We start from the raw sequence: 22,209 nt of genomic DNA, 5'->3' as shown, positions 1-22,209 counted from the left end.
ATTGTCTTGTCAATGAGATGAAGATACTTTGATCTGCTCTATACAAGGTCAGTAGTAAGCAAGTCTGCATGGGGATCTAACTTTAATTACATTGTTATCCAACTACATGCATAAAACTTCATAGCAAGCTAAAGTTTACTTGCTAACTTATCCAAAACACTTACTCGAAATCTTCGTGTAAAACAGTCATAAAAATGGCACAACCTTGCATGGATACAGCTCTATGATAGAATATAATATCAGGATTTGAAATACAAACAAAAGTAAGAATTTTTTATAACATGTTTTATTTATTAATCAAATTTGTTATACCTGTATACACTGAATGTCACTTTTACAGGGTGAAAAACGAGCACTGTATGTATGTATTTGATTTAAAACAAATGATCTCTGAAATTATTGCCATAAACTGTCAATCAAAGCATAAACATATACCACCAGGGTTAGTATATGTTTATGTTCCGTCACCGGAAAAATGAAATCCAAACAAGACAAAACTGACTAACATGAGGCAAAATATCACTCACAAAGCATGGTTCTATTTCAAATTCATTCCTTTAACTTAAGATTGATCGATCCTCATGTGATGTCATAGGTTTTTGCAAAAATCTTAATTTATTAAACTTTGCGCATGATAGAAATATATCTTTCTGAGGAATTTCATTCACTGGATATAATAAAAAAATCTGATAAACCATTAATACTGAAAAAGTTTATATTTCCCATTGATAATCAATTAATTATGATTTTAAAAATATTGTCAAGGGCAATAACTCCTATGCTGGAATTTTCTTTACTGGATGTCTATTATTGGTTTCCCTAATATCCACAATCAATCTATACATATTTATGAATTAGCAGTTTTTTTTAAAACTGTTGATATTTAAATCTTGTCATTTCAACAAGTTTTTATCAATTTATATTATTCTGTTTAACGAAAATGTGTGATTTTATTATGTTAATGTGTACTTCTGTTTTTGTACATCTGACATCTTTAAAAAGGTGGCAACATATACATTTTCTTTGGTTATTAATTAAATTAAACTATATTGAGTGGAAATTAATCAAGTTTTTCCACTTTTAACCATTAGTATTGATAATTCACATGAGGATGGAGCTACCTTAAGATGAGGTAAAATTGACAGAATCTATGTAGAGATTCAACAAAGCATCGAAACTAGAGAAATAAATGAAATTTCTGTTTTAAAAAAGACCAAACCAATAGCTGCAAATAATTTCTTCTAAGATTGGGGTCCCTTGCCTCCCTTTTTTTAATTTTTAAAATTCACACAGAAGAATTTGTCCAGGAGTACTGATATGTTTTGCCCCTACCCCTTACAATTTTTGTTGCCCTTTTTCTCAAATTGCTTCCTATGCTCCTGAACAGGAATGCATGTGAATTTTGTTCTCTTTGCATGTATTTTCTTGTTTTATAGGGACTTGCTTGCATATCACCTCCCTTACATTACAGAATACATGTACATGTAATAAAAGTTCTTATGAACACAGAAAAATGAACTTCATATAAACTCCCCAGGAATGACAAAAGCATAAATAATAAGATACAAAATAATTAACAGAAACATATATGTAGGTAACAACTCTATATCATCTGCTTTTCCATAATTCCTCAATCAAATGTTGATTATGAAACAAAATACGAACAAGGAAAAAAACCTGATATAAACATATATGATTACAGTAACTGATTATAGATTTTCAGTATATATATAATAACACAAAATATATAGATATACATTTTTAAAACAAATAGAATATTGAGTATCAAACAAATTTTGGTACTATAAACAAATATATCACAGTCACATTGTATTGTAAGTTCTATCGGCATTTGTGTCACAAGAAAGAATTTATATAAACTTCACATTGGAATTTGCTGGACCCACCTAGTCACACATCAAATTGTCATTGTTTGAAAGCATTAAAAAAAAAAAAAAGTGAAAGAACATTATACTCACAGCATTCACTGAAAATACGACCTCTTTAACATTTACAATACAAACGAGCACTTACAGGAAAGCCTTCTTACATGTATAATGAGAGAAATTAATTTCCATATTGCAGTGATAATAGTAAAACAACTGGTATTCAAAGTAAATGTGAATTTTTTGATTTTTGAAATTACCAATTTTACAAAAGAGACTTGGAAATAGTATGGAAGGAGATATATGTACTAGCATTCAATAGATATTCACTGTGATAGCAATTTTGCAAAATAACAGAGATAAAATTTTCACCATTGCTACATGTAAATGAGGCCCAAAACAAAAATTGTTGTGTTTCTGGTAACCTGACCAACGTTATTATACCCCTTTACCTCAGATTTTTAAAAAAACAAACTGTTTATGAGATTATTGAATGAACATTACTTTGCAGTTGACACTTGCACTGACTTGGAAAGGTAATTAATACTCTAAAGCATATCAAGTTGAATTAATAGTGAAAAAAAAAAACACCACCAAGCACTTTCTGTTCAATAAGGTTAATATACAAATATACCCGTGAGGAGATTGTGATTGAAATTCTTCTTTGTGTACACTTAAAATAAAGTTTGAGAGAAAAATATAATTTATTTGCTACCTAACTATCCACACTTATTTTCTCTGGGAGGTTAGCACAAACACAATAATCATTAGTTTTGGCCCAAGATTCATTGACAATTAATCATTGGCACATTAATTATATATTAATTTGTATGTAGGTTAGGAAGGATTCAGTCATTTAGAACTCTGTCTGCTTCCCACACTTTACATACTTTCATGATAGTGAAAATGTATTTTTAATTGTAGATGGTCATCAATGAAACACTGACTTTGTAAAACTCAAGTAACAACATTAAAAAAACAAGATAAATGCATCAACAATCAAACAGTTCTGATAAATAAGAACACAAAAACTGACCTGTATTGATCCCCCCAATTTAAATAACATCCACAAGTTATGGTAAATAAAGATTTTGTTTACATTTGTAGGAAACTTTGTTGACATTCATTTTTGCTCTAGCGATTTGAGTGATTTGAGCAAGCCACTAATGAGTTGTGCGAGATTCGTGGCTTGTCTCATGAGATATCTCATATGAGGATCCCCGATTGGTTTTCCTACTGCTGCTTGAGATGCATTCACTGTGCTCTTGTATGCATTGGTCATCTTAATCACCTCAAAGCCCAGGTGCTGTGCTTGGTGAATTGCCTCCATCATTATCATGGTTGCTTGGGTATGGAGAAAGATCTTAGCAAGAGTGTGCATGCTGTTATTCAAATTGATAGCCATTTTTTCTTTGGTTTGTGATGCATTGCTGACAAGAGACTTGGCATCCTTAACAAAATTTTTCACTTGATTGACAAGCTCATCCCTGCACATATCAAACTGAGCTGACTTTCGATCAATGCGAGAGTCCTTTAGAGTTTCCATAGTTTGTTTAAGCTCTGACAAAAGTCTGTCAGCATCCTTTGTTGCAGTTCCAAAGTCTTCTGCTTTGTATGATCGGGCCAAGATTTGTTTCACAGAATCTGAATGACTGATACCAATGCTGTCCCTTACCACTGCATGACTCTCCTCCGAGAAGGACCCCTTTCTCTCCCGTAAAATGCCTGTTGGTATCACTGAAGGTTTAGACTTATTCTGAGACACTATCACTGTGTCTTCTTTGGGTGGTGTTTTCCCGGCTGACAAATCACGGAGAGCATCAAAATTATTATACACTCTGAAAGTTGTCTCCTCGGAGTCAGTTTGTCGTATGCTACTCTTTGACATGGACATGGGTCGCCACATATTGGATACAGTCCCAAATGGATTCTCTTTTGGCCTTTTTTGTGGGTGTGAACCCAGAGAAATGTCATCTTTGCTCTCTGTTACTGTGGTCTGTTCCTGTGGTTGGGATGGTATGACAGGGGCTGTCTTGGATAGCACCTGTTCAGATGATAAAGGTGGTGATGACGTAGGTGGTGGGGATGTGGATGAAGTGAAAACTGTGGAAAGAGCCTTCAATGGTCCAGACTTTCGTAAACCACTGCTCCTCTGGAAAGAAGAATAGATAACTTCAATGAGATTACAAAGTCAGTTTGACAAAAAGGAATTATCAAAGTATTAAATAAATATTTTGCAATAATTTTGCCTAGAGAATAAAATATGAGCTCTAATCTTCCACACATCTTTGTAAATGTAATTATGTACATCATATTTTTACATCAATAAGATTTTTTACAAAGGATTATGTGACATGTATATCAATTTAAACCTCATAAGAAAGACAACACATCAGAGTTACTATCAGAAAACATAAAGACATTCTTGGGACTATATACAACACCTTGTGTACAAAAGTTCAAATTTGAGTTTTTTTTACAAGGGATCTAAACATTTGTGTTTGTGATGATAAACACCACTTTCCACGTACCGGTACATTTACCAAAAGCCAACGTATGTATGAATCATGATGCAGAGGAGTTTTGGTCTCTTAATAATCATCTATTCTATCTATTGTAATGCACTCTTTTAAAACATCAATGAAAAATCAAAAATTCAACCTAAACTTCACATTTTTTTTAATTAACTCGACCATCTCAAATCTACCAATTTAATGCATACTACACTGCTAATAAATCAAATTGTACTCTAAATAGCATAATAAACAATGTATTTCACCAAACACAATACATGTAGATCAATATATCTTTTTTTCTGGAAGGGAAGACTCTGTACATGTAGTGAGTATAAGTTTGTTGAAATAATCAGATATATTACATGTATCTGATTACATGTATCTGATTACATGTAATATTTAACATGGCTGTGCCAAATATTTCAATACCAAAACTGTGACAATTAATACAGATCTAGTTGAATAAAGAAATATACAGATTCAATTTCTACAGGCGATCTTATAACCTTGTTTTATTCCCCCTTTTTAAATAAACAAGTCAGATTAAATTTTCATCCTGAAACTTCTGTTATCTTTTACATCTTTTTGATAATAGCTCTATTGTATGAAAAATAACCCTAGTTTTATACTTACTTTAAGCTTAAATAGTCTCCTTAACTCATCCATTGTTAACAAAAAACAAACCTACAGATCAGATCTTAAAAATGAGGGCAGAAGGTATTTTTCCATCAATCTTGATATTTAGAATTTAGACACTGACTTTTTCCATCTACACTGATTACAGTTATATCATTCAAAGACCCAGAACCAAATTCATTTGTCATGCACCAAATGACACAAAACTCAGCATTGATGTTAAATGATTAATGCCTATAGTCCTGGTAATATACTAGCTCATGCAATATGAATTTTGTAATGCACATGCACAAACAATTGTGATTTTTATACATATTACAAGACATAGTGCTATTTCAAGTGAATTTCAATAAAAATGTAAGTGATTTTCAAGTGAACCAAATCACATTTGTTTCTGCATGGAAATATGGAGGTCTTAAGTGCTCATTTTTCCTTTCTACTGCCCATTCAGCACGATACATGTTCTATACTATCATTAAACACTGTAAACAATCCAGCACTCACGAGTATGAACCAGTACATTGTATCCATGGTGTAGCCATTACTAAACATATAAGGACAAATACAATGTTAAGACAATATTTTACACCATACAAACATTACTGAAAAATGTTAGAAGACAAGTAATTACAAGGATGGTCATAAAATCAATGCTGCATCTGTTTGAAAACATGAGATTATTATGATTACAGTAAATCTGGAAAATTTCAATGTCAATCAATTTTCAGCAATTAATTGTCTGAAAAATTTGCAAAAATGTTTTTATCACACTAAATCCAAATTTTAAGATCCCATATGCACCAACGGTGCAAAAGCCGAGTTGTGAACATACCATGCGAATGAAAAAGAAAACAGAAATGACATTTGTAAGTACATAACTTTAAAAAGGATGGCTGAAATGTTATCTAAAACTATTTCCTACAAATTAAAAATGTTGATTTTTGACCTAGACCTCCCCCCCCTCCCCAATATTGTCCCTAACTAGATTTGTCCTAACAAGACTAAACCCCTGCATGACTCCTCCAAAGAAAGGGCATATATTCAAATATATTCAAAATACAGCAGATTTGAATGTGGCAGCACATTCATACATACTTCTAAAATCCCTACATTATATACTTTAATATGAACCAGACTATGATTCTAATTTTCCTTGAAATGAATGGTATCATTGTGATGGCAAGCATCACAAAAGATTCCTGCTTTGTGGCATAATTTGTTGAGTTCAAGGTCCGTAACTCCTTCAAAATCAGATCAACAAAGCCCACACTCAAACTTGATCTGTACCACGTTAACGTGTATATTTTCAATATTCAATAGCCACAGGGAAAGCCAAATAAAGTCTGGAAAAGCATTTGCACAGATGTATGGATGCACACAGATTGATTGCTATAGGGTACCTGCCTCTAGGCGGGGTCCTAATAGTTAAAATAACTTATGGTCACTATCTGTTTTTTATGGGGTTTTTTTTTGGCTGTACTACAGATACTTTAAAATGAGTTCACAATTACCCATGCATTATTGTATAATGTTGTACGTTGGCTAGATGTGTAATGAGTGAAAACCTTATGCTAAATGCCTCACATTATTCTACAGAAATATAACTGGTCCAAATTTACCATTTTGTTCTTTCCATAGAGCAAATATCTAATTGTACTTCTTTCTTGATTTATGATCACTAAAATCATCCAAGAATCAATCTAGGTTTTTAAAGTTCCCACCTCAGTATTTACAGCTCAATGCAAGGCTGTCTTTACAAAGAGTAGTCAACAGCTTGTTATACTGTCAAAGTGGTTATTTACGCGTGGGGGAAATTACACTAATTACATGTTCACGTGATAAGTGTGTAAATATTAGTTATAAATATTTAATAAAATATATATTATATTCAATTACCACGCATTTCCCCCTCTCATGTTATGTTGGTTGTGGAAAAACATGTACGTACTTAACCCCCAGCATAAATAACCACCTTTACAGTAGCACCAGTCTCACGAATAGGTATCTACCCCAATTGATTTGGCACTTGCGATGGTAACCATGAGAACAGTAAACAACAACATCAATAATTTTGAATTTAAAAGAAATTGCAACAGAAAATATGCCGGCAATCTCCTTTTAAATGTATATAATATTCTTTAGGAATTTAATATTTGATTTTTTTTCCAAAATGTAATGATAATCCACTTTTGGCATTCTTTATTGTGGAGTACCTTCATGGTAATATATACAGCTTCTTCTAAATACAACTCATCTTATTTTTAGAAAATTAAAATTGCAAAAATTTATCTGTAGCAATTTGACCCAAATCCGCAAAAAATAAATCAACCCAAATTTTTCCAGATCTATGATAATTGTTAACTACAACTTTTTCAGTTTTTTCAGGTTTTATTCTGAGAATGAAAAAGCTAGACTGCAATTGTATGACATAAAAACAGAGCAGAATTGAAGAAAACCACCATAACCACTTGTTCATGCACATTCTCTTCTTACACAAATAATACAAATGATTACCTCCTCCCCACCAGATGGGGTGGGTGTGTCTGCTTCCTGAAAGAGTACATTTTGTGACAAAAATGAGCAAGAAATATACCAAACAAACACCAAACATAAAGAATACCATCATGACTTAAGTAGAAATGGTTCTTCCACAAACACACACACATTTAACAAACATGACTCCATCTGCTCACGGATATTTTTTACATTTGTAGACCTGTAATTCCTAAGCTAAAATATGTATTGAAAGCAAAGCATGTTAAAACCAAATTGCATGTATATGATACAGATTATGTAAGTTCAAACTTTAAAATATCATGCATACAGAACACATAGCAGCAGCTTCAATTATACCAGCATACACATCAACTACAGTGTCTCCTGATACGACCTTGAACTCTACAAACACATCAACTACAGTGTCTCCTGATACGACCTTGAACTCTACAAACACATCAACTACAGTGTCTCCTGATACGACCTTGAACTCTACAAACACATCAACTACAGTGTCTCCTGATACGACCTTGAACTCTACAAACATATTAATTAGAGTCTCCTGATATGACCTTGAACTCTACAAACACATCAACTAGAGTGTCTCCGGATATGACATCAACTAGAGTGTCTCCGGATATGACATCAACGAGAGTGTCTCCGGATATGACATCAACTAGAGTGTCTCCAGATACGACCTTGAACTCTAATATTGGTTGTTGCACCTCACTGTGTATGGAGTTATGTAGAGATATTCAAGAAATAAATTTCATTTTTGAAAATACATGAGAGTTTGAACTGTATTTTACACAGGCATACTTCATGAAGTGTATCAGTGCTGCTGGTGTGAAGCATGGCATTCATACCCTCATGTATTTCATTTCTTATAGTTACATTCTTTTTTTCAATTCCTAGCTGTTAAAATAGACACACTATACTTATCAAGATTCATATGTGCATTGTTTACAACTGCAGCATGTTCATGAGGAAATGGCTGTCATTACAATTTGTAAAGATATGAAAGGCAAATACATTGAAAATGTTACAATATGATGTGATGCAGGGAAAATGTGCACATGTGTGAAGTGACCTTTTCACACAGACAGGCAGACACTAGACACACATAAGTCGGGTAAAGTGGTCCTTATTTGCCTGTCTTGTCTGCTATAGAGGCAACAACAACAGAAAAGGCCAAGAAAGCAGGTCTAAAGGTTCTTTGGGTTTTCTGAGGCCTAAAATTCTCCAAGACATTTCGAAAAGAAAATGAATGATCAAAATCACATAAAATACAAATAAAGTTCTGAACCAGTGCTGTGCTTCAGGGTAGACAGAAATGTGTCCTGTTGTAGACAGATTTACAGTTTTCTATTTGAATAATAGTCTAAATCGACTGATTTGCATTCTAACTATTATCAATACTTTAAAACTTATAACAAAACAATCTAATTACATGTACATAGAGACAACTAAGGTGGAGTTTTCAATTCAACATTTTTTCTTTATTATTCTTTATGATTTTTATTTTTTAATTTTTAGTTCAGATTTAAAACATGTGAAAAACTAATATGTTTACTAGACGACCTTCTCCATTGTCCAAAGGACCAGAGAAAAGAATTGTTGTAGGTCTATAAAACAATTATCAACTGCCTTTAGAGTTATCTTACTGTGATTGTGAGCTGATATTGTCTGTAACTAGATGTGCTGATTTGACACAAATGCCAAGTGAAAAGGTTTATAGCTAAAAACTGTCAATTGCTACAAACTTTCAAAAACAAGAGGCCCATGGGCCACATTGCTCACCTGAGTCACCTTGGTCCATATCAGAAGACTTTCCATATATATTTGCATGTAAAACCGTAGCCCCTATTATGGTCCCAACCTACCCCTGGAGGCCATAGTTTTTGCAAACTTGAATCTACACTATGTCAGAAAGCTTTCATGTAAATGTGAACTTCTTTGGCCCAATGGTTCTTGAGAAGATTTATAAAGATTTTTCCTATATATTTGTATGTAAAACTTTGATCCCCCCTTGTGGCCCCATCCTACCCCCAAGGGCCATGATTTGAACAAACTTGAATCTGCACTCTGTCAGAAAGCTTTCATGTAAATATCAGCTTTTCTGGCTCAGTGGTTCTTGAGAAGAAGATTTTTAAAGGTTTTCCCTATATATTTGTATGTAAAACTTTGATCCCCTATTGTGGCCACATCCTACCCCCGGTTGCCATCATTTTAACAAACTTGAATTTGCATTATGTCAGAAAGCTTTATGTAAATATCAGCTTTTCTGGCTCAGTGGTTCTTGAGAAGAAGATTTTAAAAGATTTTCTCTATATATTTGTATGTTAAACTTTGATCCCCTATTGTGGCCCCATCCGACCCCCGGGGGCCAGGATTTTAACAATTTAGAATCAGGAAGCTTTCAAATAAATCTCAGCTTTTCTGGCTCAGTGGTTCTTGAGAAGAAGATTTTTAAAGATTTTTCCTATATATTTGTATGTAAAACTTTGATCCCCTATTGTGGCCCCATCCTAGCCCCGGGGGCCAGGATTTTAACAATTTAGAATCTGCACTATCTAATAAAGTTTATCTATAAATTTAATCTTTTCTGGCCCAGTGGTTCTTGAAAAGAAGATTTTTTAATGACCCTACCCTATTTTTACCATTTCTTGATTATCTCCCCTTGGAAGGTGGCCTGGCCCTTTATTTTAACAATTTAGAATTCCCTTTACCTAAGGATGCTTTGTCCCAACTTTGGTTGAAATTGGCCCAGTGCATGGTTTTTGAGAAGAAGTCAAAAATGTGAAAAGTTTACACACGGACAGACGGACGACGGACAAAATGTGATCAGAAAAGCTCACTTGAACCTTCGGTTCAGGTGAGCTAAAAATACAACAAGGTCTTGTTTACTTTCAACTCATCACATTTATATTTTAAAGAAATTTTTGATAAGGACAAAAGTAAATCAATTCAAATGAAAAAAATTCTAACTCTGCAATTTGACAGAAAGTTTAGTCAAATTGTCAATAAACTTTATAAACAATTTGCAACATATATTTTTTCTTTAAACTTTGTCAATCTGAATGATACTGAATCTTAATATGCAATACACACTGAACATCACAGTGAAGAAGCATTCTGTTAGCATAACAATAAATGTCCTTTACCAGTCCCCTACCATTCCCTCCCAGTCCCCTACCAATCATTAACCAGTCCCCTACCATTCCCTACCAGTCCCAAGTCAAATTATTTATGTAATATTCTGCATGCAGTCCCCTTGAAATGTCAATTGTATTGCTGTCTGCATTTTCTTTGATTTTAATTCAAAACAATCCAAAGATTATCTGCAAACAAAGATGTCTTAATCATCACATCAAACAGCTCTTCATTCATATCCTCAGACTCAAGTTCTATTGCTGTGTTAAGAACAACTGTACTGGGTTATCACCCAATATCCCGTACAATGAAACATACAAAGACCAGCATTTTCACTTCTACCTAGCATCTTAAACATTCACTACTTTCTACCTCTGTTTCTGTCAGCATGTAATGTCTAGATCTCCTGTTATTTAAAAATCTATGGCAAGATATTTTTGGACGATCAGGCAGATATAACTTTTTTAAAATACCAATTGATATGTCTTAGATTATTTAGGTCTGAAAACATACTATAGTAAACAACAAACCAAATTTCAGCTTCCTAGATAAAAGCATGGTGAAAAAAAAGTCCGGAAAACAAAAATTGAGGAAGTACATTCAACCATGACACTAAGTCTTACAATTTTCATTAGAATATGTCAACTGTTAAAAAAGTGAAACTCGATCTGTATATTTACTCATCAGGACCAACAGAATGACAGATGGAGTGCAAACTAGTAGTACTCTTTGGCTCTACTGGTCGGAGACTAAAAAGGTCAGGAAAACTGTAAATCAAAGTCCAAGGGCCATGACTCTACTGCATGTATGTCAAATGGAGCAAAACTTGAACCTTGATTTGCAACTCAACAATATACAACTACCTTGTAATAATAAGTCTAGAGAACTGAATTCTAAGACATTTTCAAAGTCCAGGGACTATAACTCCACTAAAAGTTAGTCTAACAAATCAAAACTTAATTGATAATTATTTGTAATTCATCAATATACAACTGCATAACAAATATCAGCTCAATATCTGTTTGCATAGTGAAAAAGGGTCTGGAAAACTATATGATGGAAGTATGGAAGACAGAAAGGGGGCACACAAAAAAAATGAATGGGATACATATTCAGTGCCGTTTTGTTAGGATGCACTTTTTCAGAATACATGTATATTCCTGCTGAAATTATCACAGATAGGTATTACAAATACAGGAACAGTGAAATGCAAACACACACAGATGCTGAAAAAAAGTCTAGATAAAATTGGTGGCACACACATTATGGAAAAGGTGTTGTGATACGTTTCATTCACATAACCATTACTGACCTTCCTCTGAAGGGGAAACGTGTGATGCTGGAATAGAAAAGTTTTATTTACATGCAAGAGAAGGGGGAATATGTGAGAGAGAACATTCATTGAGAGCTCCTCCCCAGTGTATTTTCAGTGCTGGAACAAAGACATTGAAGAGTGAGCCACAATCCAGTTCCCTCCCTCCTACAGAAGTTTGTTGGGTGTATTGATTCTACATACCAAGCATACACATGTGAAATTTTGCTTTTCGGTCTCCTCGATAATAGACTGCAACTATACATTTAGTGACATGCATATTTATGGAGTTTGTTGTACAAGTTACAGTAACATGTTTCATAATTGTTTGAAATTATACACAGAAGAATACAAAAATAGATGTAGGTGTCATTTTCAAATTTGCATCTATCATGATCTGGTGACACAATCTAAGTGACAAGCTTGATCTGGTTACATATATATGTATGCAAGAAATATTCAAAGTTATTGATTATCTGATGAAATACCTGTGTAGTTGTAGAAGTGTGTGGTCGGAATGACCTAGGAGCTGCCAACTGATTCCAAAGAGCTGGGGTTTTCTTGTCATCTTTGTCTTCTGCCTTCTCTTTCAATTTCTTCTCTCGCCGTTTACTTTTGTTTGGAGCCACATCATTACCAGACTTCTGATCATCAGAGTCAGAAGAACTGTTCCTTCTTCTAAGATAACTAAGTGTGAAAGAATTTGACCTCCTAAGAGGTCCATCTTCTTTTTTCTCCTCAACTTTTCTTTCTTTCTTTGAATTGTTGGACTTATTTAGAAGGTAATCTCTGTACGATTGTAGTTTTGCCTTTAGAGAGGAAAAACCATCAGTCACAGCTTTTTCTGATTCCTTCTCTGATGCCTCATCCTTGGCCGGAATGTCAAATGAATTAGTCCTGCGTAGATGCCTAGAATATTTTGAGCTCACTGTCACTTCACCCTTTTTCTGCTTCTCTTCCTGACTAGATTTCACAACCTGAACTGGAGAAAGCACTGAGTTTGCTTTATCAGGCTTTTTATTTGTCACTTCAGTTTTTACCAATCCATTGGGAAGATTCATCTTGTCTTTGTCATACATAGGTACAGGTTTTGAAAGACGCAATGAGGAAGTTCTTCTCCAACTGTAATCATTTTCATTGTCTGATTTCTGCACCAAACTAGGAATCATTTGCAACAGAGTGTTTAATTTTTCGGAAACGGATCCAGGAGAATCATTTTCTTGATTATTTTTCCCAGAAGTATTTGAGGTAGCTTTTTCACATTCATCATTGTAGTTTGATTTAATTGAATTGCTCAATTCATCCTCACTAGCATCAGTCTTACTGCAATGAGTTGCACTACTTTTACGTTCAGATCCACTTTTCAAAAATTCTTCCTTTTTATCATTATTATCATCATTTTTATGATTATGCTCGTCCTTTGGAAACTTGAAAAAGAAATTGTCCACAGAACTTGAGCGACGATGACTTCCACGATTACTCTTGTTTTCGTTGTCATCAGAAATGAAAGTCACTGGGGGAACAATTGAGATTTTGTCAAGAGAGACAGAGGCCATACCAGGGGGTGGTGGAATGACCAGGGACTCCAAATCAACTTCAAATGCCTCTACATTGAATTCCTCCTCTGTTGATTCAACAGTTTCTGGTCCACTCCACGTGTGAGCTAGATGATCCACTTGCTCCACTGACTCATCAGATGAGGGAGGTGGGGGTATTGTAAGCTGTGCAATCAGCTGATCTATATCAGAGTCAAAGAAGTCTGGAGTAGCACCAACACTGACTGACCTCTCAAATGGTGGGGCATGCACATGTATTTTCTCATTGCAGGACCCTGCAACATCTGCTGCAAATAAATCATATTTATTTTAAATTTTACACAGCAGAAAATATTCATTGCATGAAATAATGTATTACTATACTGTACTTATTCAGCATATTTAAAAATTGGCACATTTTGAACCAATGCACTACAGTGGAGCCTCTTTAATCTGGACACTTTGGTTCAAAGCAAAATTATTTGGATAAAAGAAGCGTCCAGATCAATTGTATTGGATTGTATCTTGTTTAACGTCTCTCTCGAGAATTTTTCACTCAAATGGAGACATCAATAAGACCGGTGAAGGGCTTCAAATTTAGGCCTTTGCTCGGCACATATGGCCATTGAGCATGAGGGTTCTTTAGTGTGCCACACCTACTGTGCTACAGGACATCCGTTTTTAAGGTCATCTTCCAGGACCCGTGACATTCACACCTGATGCCGAGCATTTGGCGATGAAACTGTCACTACCTGTTTTAACGACTTAGGTCTGTCATGGCCGGGATTCAAACCCCGGCCTTCTGCATGCAGGGCGAACGCTCTAACCTCTAGACCATTTTGGCGGCTGTCCAGATAAAAACATAGTTGATAAATCTGAAATTCTAAAGGGGTCTTTCTTTCCTTAATTTATGAAAATCTTCCTAAGAAAATTTAAGTTATGTGCCATAGAAAGTGCTGATCAACAGACCTTGTAATTACTATAAGGCACCTGGTAATTACTATAAGGCACCTGGTAATTACTACAAGGCACCTGCCATATGGTGGGGCCCTTATAAATTAAATCATGATAATGTTAACATTTCAAATTTACCCGTTTTATTTATTTTGAAGCATCAAGATTGAAATATTCAAGTATTTGTAGATATTTAGCACTACAAATATATTCAGTACAATTAGTGAAACAATTTTCAATGCATTTTAATCTTTTGTATGTAAAAACTGACAGTCCAGAATGCAAAAGTTTGAATGAATTACACAAAATAATGTGTAAAAATTTGGTTCCCCCCAATAATTGTCCAAATGGTGAGGCACCTGGATTACTGAGGCCACATTGTATATGTATGCTAATGAAAAGATTTTCACATTACAGCACAGCAATAAAATTAGTAATCTTTACCATCAAAGGCAACAAAACGTGAACCCCACCAAAAATAACACATTATGTTATACAACTGAGGAAAATAAAACGCATAAAACCAGAAATTAAGACTTATCAAAACCTATATGCAAAGCTGCCATAGATTTCACAAGTCCGTTTTACAAAATACCTGTTTCTAGTGTCTGGCTTTCATCAGGTTTAGATGACGACTGCCATACTTCTATTGAAGCTTGCTGATCTAGTTCTGGTGGTTCTGAGGTAGGCGGAGGTGGAGGGGGTGGCATCAATGTCAAATCTGTCAAAAATACCCCCGGCATCAATTAGCTTTGAAATCATTTCACCATTAATACACAATACAAGAATCACTCACTGCAGTAACTCTAAATGATTCTGAATGACCTACCAATGATATCTGGATCCAAATACAATCTTCTTTCTGAAAACATCTTGGGATTGAGTATCCCTTCCTGGATCTCTGGAGGGATCTTGTCTGGACTCAGCAGACCAAAACTGGATGCAATAACTTCAAAATCAGACTCTGTTCTGGGCAGCTCAGTTGTTTCCTCAGCATCTGTACACACCAATTTCATCATCAAAATCATTATGCATTCTACAGCATTTATGCTGAAAATCAAGGGTCATTATGACCCTTTGAAATAGATTGGGGGGGGGGGGGGGGGGGGGGGTGTCCAAAAAGAAATTTCGAGGGTAAAATTTTACATTTCATAACACCGCCATAATAATCATAAATCAACCACTGATAGTGAACCAGAACTTTCGTATAAACTTTCTGTGTAATTAATAACCGTTGCTTGTTTTAGAACAAATGACTAGAGCTCCACTGAGCTTTTTATTATTATATCTTTAGCCCATTTGAAAAGTCAAATTGAAGATGAGATGCTGGAATGACTGTTCCATTTACTGGACTTCCGGTTTTGCTTAGAAATGTGTCTTTCAAGAATTTTCATATCAAGTGTTGGATTCTTTCAGTGATCAACTTGACACAGAGAATTTTTGCACAGGGTATTTTTTAACAAGAGTACTGCAAACGGGTACATAATACGCCCATAAAAATGCTTACATATGTTACATATGGTGTTTTTCTTAAGCGAAAATTTGTAGAACTTTGCTTCAGGTAGTATCAGCCATCATCAGGCTGTGACATTACTTTCTGTGCATTGTATGAAGAAAAGGTCCCAGTTTTAAAACTATGACAGGAGGTAGATAGACAAACCAAGAACTTTGTAAAATATTTCTCCAAATTTTACCCAAGTTCAACAATCTCTAAATATTTAAAACATAAAAAAAATATATTAGAAATCAAAATCCTAGCACTATGCACATCTTCCAAGTTATTTACATTAAGACCTAGCATATATTATTTCCTGAAAAGAGACTTAAAGTTTAACAACCTGTAATTTTTTCGAAAATTGAAGAAAATCAAAATCCTTGCCACATGCACATCTTCCATACAAATACAAATACTCTGTAAAATAAGGAGGTCCTTACTTGAATATTGTGGAAGGTATGACTAGAGTGATCCACAAAGCTACATAGCAAGTTTCAGTTTGATATGTGACAAAGAATGAAATTAGAAACAGAAAACCCCAATTGGACAGACAGATGGACAGATGGTGTACAGAAATTGCTGTACCATAATATGTCCTGTCTAAAGACAGGCGTATAGAAAAAATTATATGCATAGTCTATGCACAGTATTGCATTAGCATAAACTGATTTTAATATGTATACACTATTTGTAAGAGGTGAATATATGATGCTTTAATAATATACAATATAAAACAGTGTATATTATAAACAGAGCAAACACTCTTGGTTAGTACTAAGTGCTGTTGTCAGACCACTGTGATTTTAATACATTTAAAAGAATGCACCATTTATCATCAGAACAGTATTCATGCAAACTGATTTCCATGTGAATTTTCAATGTTTAGAAGTCATCAATGCTTAAAATGACCACGAGTGTAAATCACTTTAAACTATTGTTGCTTGCCTTTAACTTTTCTTTTGATACAGTGCAGTATAGTTCAGGTTACAGAGAGCAGTGCGAGTTAGTACTTACAAAGGTCCAAGCCATGCAGAGATGCAGTGACAGAGGACAGTCTACCTTTAGCAGGACTATTGGCTGGAGTCCCCCAGCTATCTGTGTCACTGCTCTCAACTTCCTGTCCACGCCCACCCGATGTAAAGTCGTCCAGAGAAATTTTCTTCTCAGACTCCACCCCACTGTCTGTATCAGAAGATAGATCCTCCCTACTTTCTAAGGAGTTCAAATCAATATTGTGATCTCCAAATATTTCTTCATTTGGCACATTTGTTGTCTTTGGAGTTTCCTCTGTTTCTGGAATCTTGATATCAAGTGCAGACTTTTTCTTTGATGTTTCTAATTGTTTGATTGGTGTTTTCCTCTCTTTAGCAGTTACATACTCCTGAATGTCATTAAGATCTGAACCAATCAGAATCACACTTTTATTTACATGTTTGGGAGATTCAACACACTGCTCTGACTCTTCAACAAGAGAGATCACTGCTTCAGCTTCCTCAGACTTCTTTGACTGAAAATAGTCATAGCACAAATAGATATGTTCTCAAGTGAAAATAGACCCATTTCCATCAAGAAGTACTTCATTCTAATTCCTTAATGGTTCTATCAAAAGAATTTCAATTTAATCAACCATAATCAAATCTATTTCAATTCCATTCTAAAGATGGAAACATATTAAAAAGAATAAAATACAACATCTTCCTGTCCAAGAAATTCACTGCAACCTACCTGGATGCCTAAATCCTCTTTGATTCTTGTGATGAAGTTGCTATCATTTCCATCATAAATAGGGGGGCCCCTGGCAAAGCTGACAATTCTCTCATTTTCTGCTATCTCCTTGGAATCATGGTCCGACTGTATCACATGAGTTACTACATCCTCTGGGTAACTCCAGGGAGCTGCATAAACCCGATGAGTTCCAAAGTATGAAGGAACTGAAAAAAAAATTCAATGATTAAAAAAAAAGGTCACAATGCTTTAATAACATGTTTACTTACTTTAACTCTTATAATAAAACATTATTGATTAAAGAATTAAAGTGCAAAGAACAAAGATTGATAAAGAACTAAAACTGTTTGCACTACTTTTTGATACAATTTCTGCGATATTGTAACTAGATTCCTGTCCCCCCCAGAAATAATCCATGTTAAATTCACATATTGATTCCTAATTTTGTTCTTAAATACCACATGCTGATCAATTCCCCACATGCCAATTAATAATAAATGGAACAATGAGAGGAAAATTACTTTTCATAGAGAATACCTTTCAAATTAAACTTCACTATGGCAATCCTACTCCCAGAATAATGGTTTTATCCAAAGATTATCTATCTAAATTGGCAGGTTCATGATTCTATCAGTTAAGCACAAAATAATGCTCACAGCTTTTCACATATAAACCGCTCATCCATGAAATTCCATGGGCATCAGTCTACGTATCTGTACCAACACACAGAGCATGTCACTGTTCATAAAAATATTGACAACGCCAAAGTCCAAACACACCACTTTTAAAACCATGAATGAAAGGCCACACATACTTAGACCCATAAACTCATTGCTGAGTAAATTTAATTGCTAGAGGTACTGTCTGACTTGTGACAAATTAATAGGCATAAAAAATATCTTAAAGCGGGTGTGTGTAATGTTATTACTACCCCAAATGTTATTGTAATCTGGCATAACTTCCACCATTCCTCAGAGTTCAAATGTGCAGGGACAATAGGATTAGCAGGTAATAAGGCGTCACGATTAGTGTTTTATTGGCGATCAGTGGAGGAAATCAAACAAATGATGATTGTGATCCCTTACAATAACCCCCCAGTCCTCCCTCCTATAAGTTTTTAAATGCTTGTACTCTTCAAAGTCTCTGATCCTTAGATCTTCTAATGTACAGCCATCTGTATTATGTAGGCTGTATTATGTAACTGTTCACACAAAAATAAATCTTGATTTCAATCAAATGATTAGCTGAATGAATTCCACTTATCCTAAATCTGATTTGTTTAAATTTAGTCAATTTGTAACCAGTACAATTTAGTATTTTACAATACATAAAGAAAACCAAATCCCCCCCCCCCCCCAAATCTTCATGCAAAGTCAAAAGAAATGGAAGTGTTATATGTAAATCAAAAAATCATTCCTACCTTCAAAATTTAATTTGTTTTGCTTTAATTTGATAGCAATTACAGATTTATTCTTCAATTCAACATCTAAAGAGAGAACAAATACCTTCAAAGATTAAATACTTATATATAGATTGAAACAGACTTTATCATGATGTACATTTGATTTAAATTAAAACAGTTTTAACTGACTAGTCACTTCCAAATACATAAACAGAGATGAAATTTTTGGAATTTAGACAATGATATAACAAGTTATCAAATAAAAAATGTTTTAAAAACAGATATCCCCATGTGTTGCAATATTAAAAAGTTTGGAATGTATGTAATGATAGTGTGGGTTATATACTAGTCAAGAGGTAACAACAATACAATAACGTTTGATTTCTATCAGGCAAAGGCTTCTAGAGATATCAAACATTCTGTAAGTATTATATAAAACAATTCATGCCCACTACCAATCCCAAGTCGCTTGTGAAATATTCTGCATGAGGTCCCAAATCAATAAATTTGCATAATATTCTTCATGAATAATCTAGAATTACATGACAGTTTATGTATAAAAATAAATAATAATAAAAATAAAAATAATAATAGGAAAATAGAATTTGATGTTTCTACATATGTATTACCAGGACCATGTCCAGTCTTGGTATTTGTTTAACTTGTATTGCTTTTTGCATTTACTTTAATTTCAATATTCTAAACATGTCAAGGATCATCTGCAAAGGAAAATGTCTCTATCGTCATATCGAACAACTCTTCATTGATATCCTCATCTAGAGTTCAATTGTTGTGTTAGGAACAACCTCACCTCCAGTATTCTGAACAATCAAGTATATAGAGATCAGCATTTTTAATTCTACCTAGTGTCTTGAATATTCTGAACTTTCTACCCATGTTTCTGCTGCCAGACGGAGCAGGCATTTCCATATAACCAGTCATTTAAGTCATGACCTTTGACATTTTGACTTGAAAGCCAATGAAGGTTATCTACCAGTGTACCAAGTTTGATGTCTGTAAAGCAGAGGGTTCTCAAAATATTAAGCAGGCAATATCCTCCTATGTCCAGAGTATATTGACCCTTGACCTCAAAATCAATAGGGGTCATCTATTCTTTAGGGGAAACCAGTATAAAAAGCTTGATGTCCATCAAGCAAAGGGTTCCTACGATATTGAGGACAACATTTGGTCTACCAACCGACCAACCAACAGGTGCAAACCAATATGCCCACTTTTTTCAAGGGGGCATAAAAATATTAACAATCAAGATATAAGACCATGCTAACACATAAGATCTTTTATATGGATTGATTTCATTATTATGATTTAGAATCAATTTATAAACATCAGGATTTTTCAGTTTAAGACATCTTTCCATGGCAAACTCCCATTTATATTTCTAATCATGCATGTTGCAATATGATACACCTGAAAGATGATAATCTTGTGTGTGCTACACAATCAATTATTTTTGAGATCTATGATTCGTTCACTGGTGTTGTGTAATTCTAAAATCTTGATGTGAAAATTAAATCAGCACAAATAATGACATTTTCAAACACCACTGTTTGCCTGAGTAACTTAACTGTTCATAATGTTTTCAAAGAATACTGCAAGTCAACCATCAATATGTCAATAATGCAATGTAATTCATGAATACATGTATTTTGCAAACCTTTATTTCTACAATCTAGTCTAGCTAAATATTTATCAAGGTCATAATTTTTGCAAGCGTTCAATTTGCTTATTACTGACAAGAAGAATTTAGAGAATTATTCACAAGAGCCATATTTTTGAGACAAGGCAACCTGACGTTTTTATGCAAAAATGAAACTCTTAAAAAACAAGAGGCCCACAGGCCTTATCGGTCACCTGAGTACTAGTGAAAAAGTATCACTACTCCAAAGGGCTATGAAATCTAGAAAAAAAATTAATTAATTGCTTCTTAGGCCATTCCACGTTTGTTTGGAAGGTGCCACAAGGCCAATTCTATCAGAATTTTATAATTAAAAAAAAAAAGAAATATCGTGCATTCAGGGAACAGCTTATTGGAATAGGTTTGAATTATACAAATTATGAATAGGTCTCAAATACATTTTTTGATCAAGATTTCTTTAACACATGATTGAAAATGGCAGTAGTGTCTGTGCTGCTCAGAAACCATTTATATATCTGCCATGTTGCGTAATGGGGATTTTTCAAGAGTATCTTTCGCAGAGGAATTATTTACTGCAATTGCAAAGGAAAATTGATGTCCCCTAGAAGTGTGAACACCTGGAAAATATAAGGACAGTAAAGATGAGAGCAAAACTGACACCAAGGAGCTTGTCATGTTGAGTATGAGAGTTAGTGATATCATAGCTCTCTTTGGACATTATTCACAGTATGCCTTATCAACAAATCCAGCCATTAAAGAAGCTAACACTTGTAGTGCATTTCACATCTTTCGATGAGGTCCATGGATCAAACACAACTGCAGAACATTGCCATCTTTGTACAAAGCATTGGTGCTAGGGAGTCTGATGACCACTGGTACTAGGGAGTCTGATGACCACTGGTGCTAGGGAATCTGATGACCACTGGTGCTAGGAAGTCTGGTGACCACTGTGGTGGTAGGGAGTCTGATGACCACTGTGATGCTAGCAAGTCTGATGACCACTGTGGTGTTAGGGAGTCTGATGACCACTGTGATGGTAGGGAGTCTGGTGACCACTGGTGCTAGGAAGTCTGGTGACCACTGGTGGTAGGGAGTCTGATGACCACTGTGGTGCTAGGGAGTCTGATGACCACTGTTGCTAGGGAGTCTGATGACCACTGTGGTGCTAGGGAGTCTGGTGACCACTGGTGCTAGGAAGTCTTGTGACCACTGGTGCTAGGGAGTCTGATGACCACTGTTGCTAAGAAGTCTGATGACCACTGTGGTGCTAGGGAGTCTGATGACCACTGTGGTGGTAGGGAGTCTGGTGACCACTGGTGCTAGGAAGTCTGGTGACCACTGGTGGTAGGGAGTCTGATGACCACTGTTGCTAAGAAGTCTGATGACCACTGTGGTGCTAGGGAGTCTGATGACCACTGTGGTGGTAGGGAGTCTGGTGACCA

The 22,209-nt window shown here is 34.8% G+C and overlaps 1 protein-coding gene across 15 annotated transcripts in view; it reads right to left on the bottom strand.

Annotated features, from left to right (window-relative positions):
• Positions 1–270: 270 nt before the first annotated feature.
• LOC125678112 (uncharacterized) overlaps positions 271–22,209 on the bottom strand; it is an 83,197-nt gene continuing 61,258 nt past the window's right edge. For 2 of the 15 annotated variants that reach the window (XM_056154477.1, XM_048916259.2), the window contains 8 exons: positions 17,709–17,914; positions 17,043–17,490; positions 15,318–15,485; positions 15,084–15,209; positions 12,488–13,842; positions 12,000–12,026; positions 7,553–7,588; positions 271–4,038 (listed from right to left, as the gene is read on the bottom strand). In XM_056154477.1, the coding sequence (XP_056010452.1) occupies positions 3,010–4,038; positions 7,553–7,588; positions 12,000–12,026; positions 12,488–13,842; positions 15,084–15,209; positions 15,318–15,485; positions 17,043–17,490; positions 17,709–17,914 (3,395 nt within the window). In that variant the 3' untranslated portion in view covers positions 271–3,009. Of the gene's footprint in view, positions 4,039–5,542; positions 5,583–7,552; positions 7,589–11,999; positions 12,027–12,487; positions 13,843–15,083; positions 15,210–15,317; positions 15,486–16,997; positions 17,491–17,708; positions 17,915–22,209 lie in introns of those variants that run through there. The other 13 variants (XM_048916254.2, XM_048916253.2, XM_056154476.1 and 10 more) reach the window with 9 other exon arrangements.

Source organism: Ostrea edulis, chromosome 2, assembly GCF_947568905.1.
Source record: "Ostrea edulis chromosome 2, xbOstEdul1.1, whole genome shotgun sequence".
Lineage (NCBI taxonomy): Eukaryota > Metazoa > Mollusca > Bivalvia > Ostreida > Ostreidae > Ostrea > Ostrea edulis.
The sequence above is the reverse complement of the archived record's forward strand: the minus strand, read 5'-3'. Positions and strand labels throughout refer to the sequence as shown.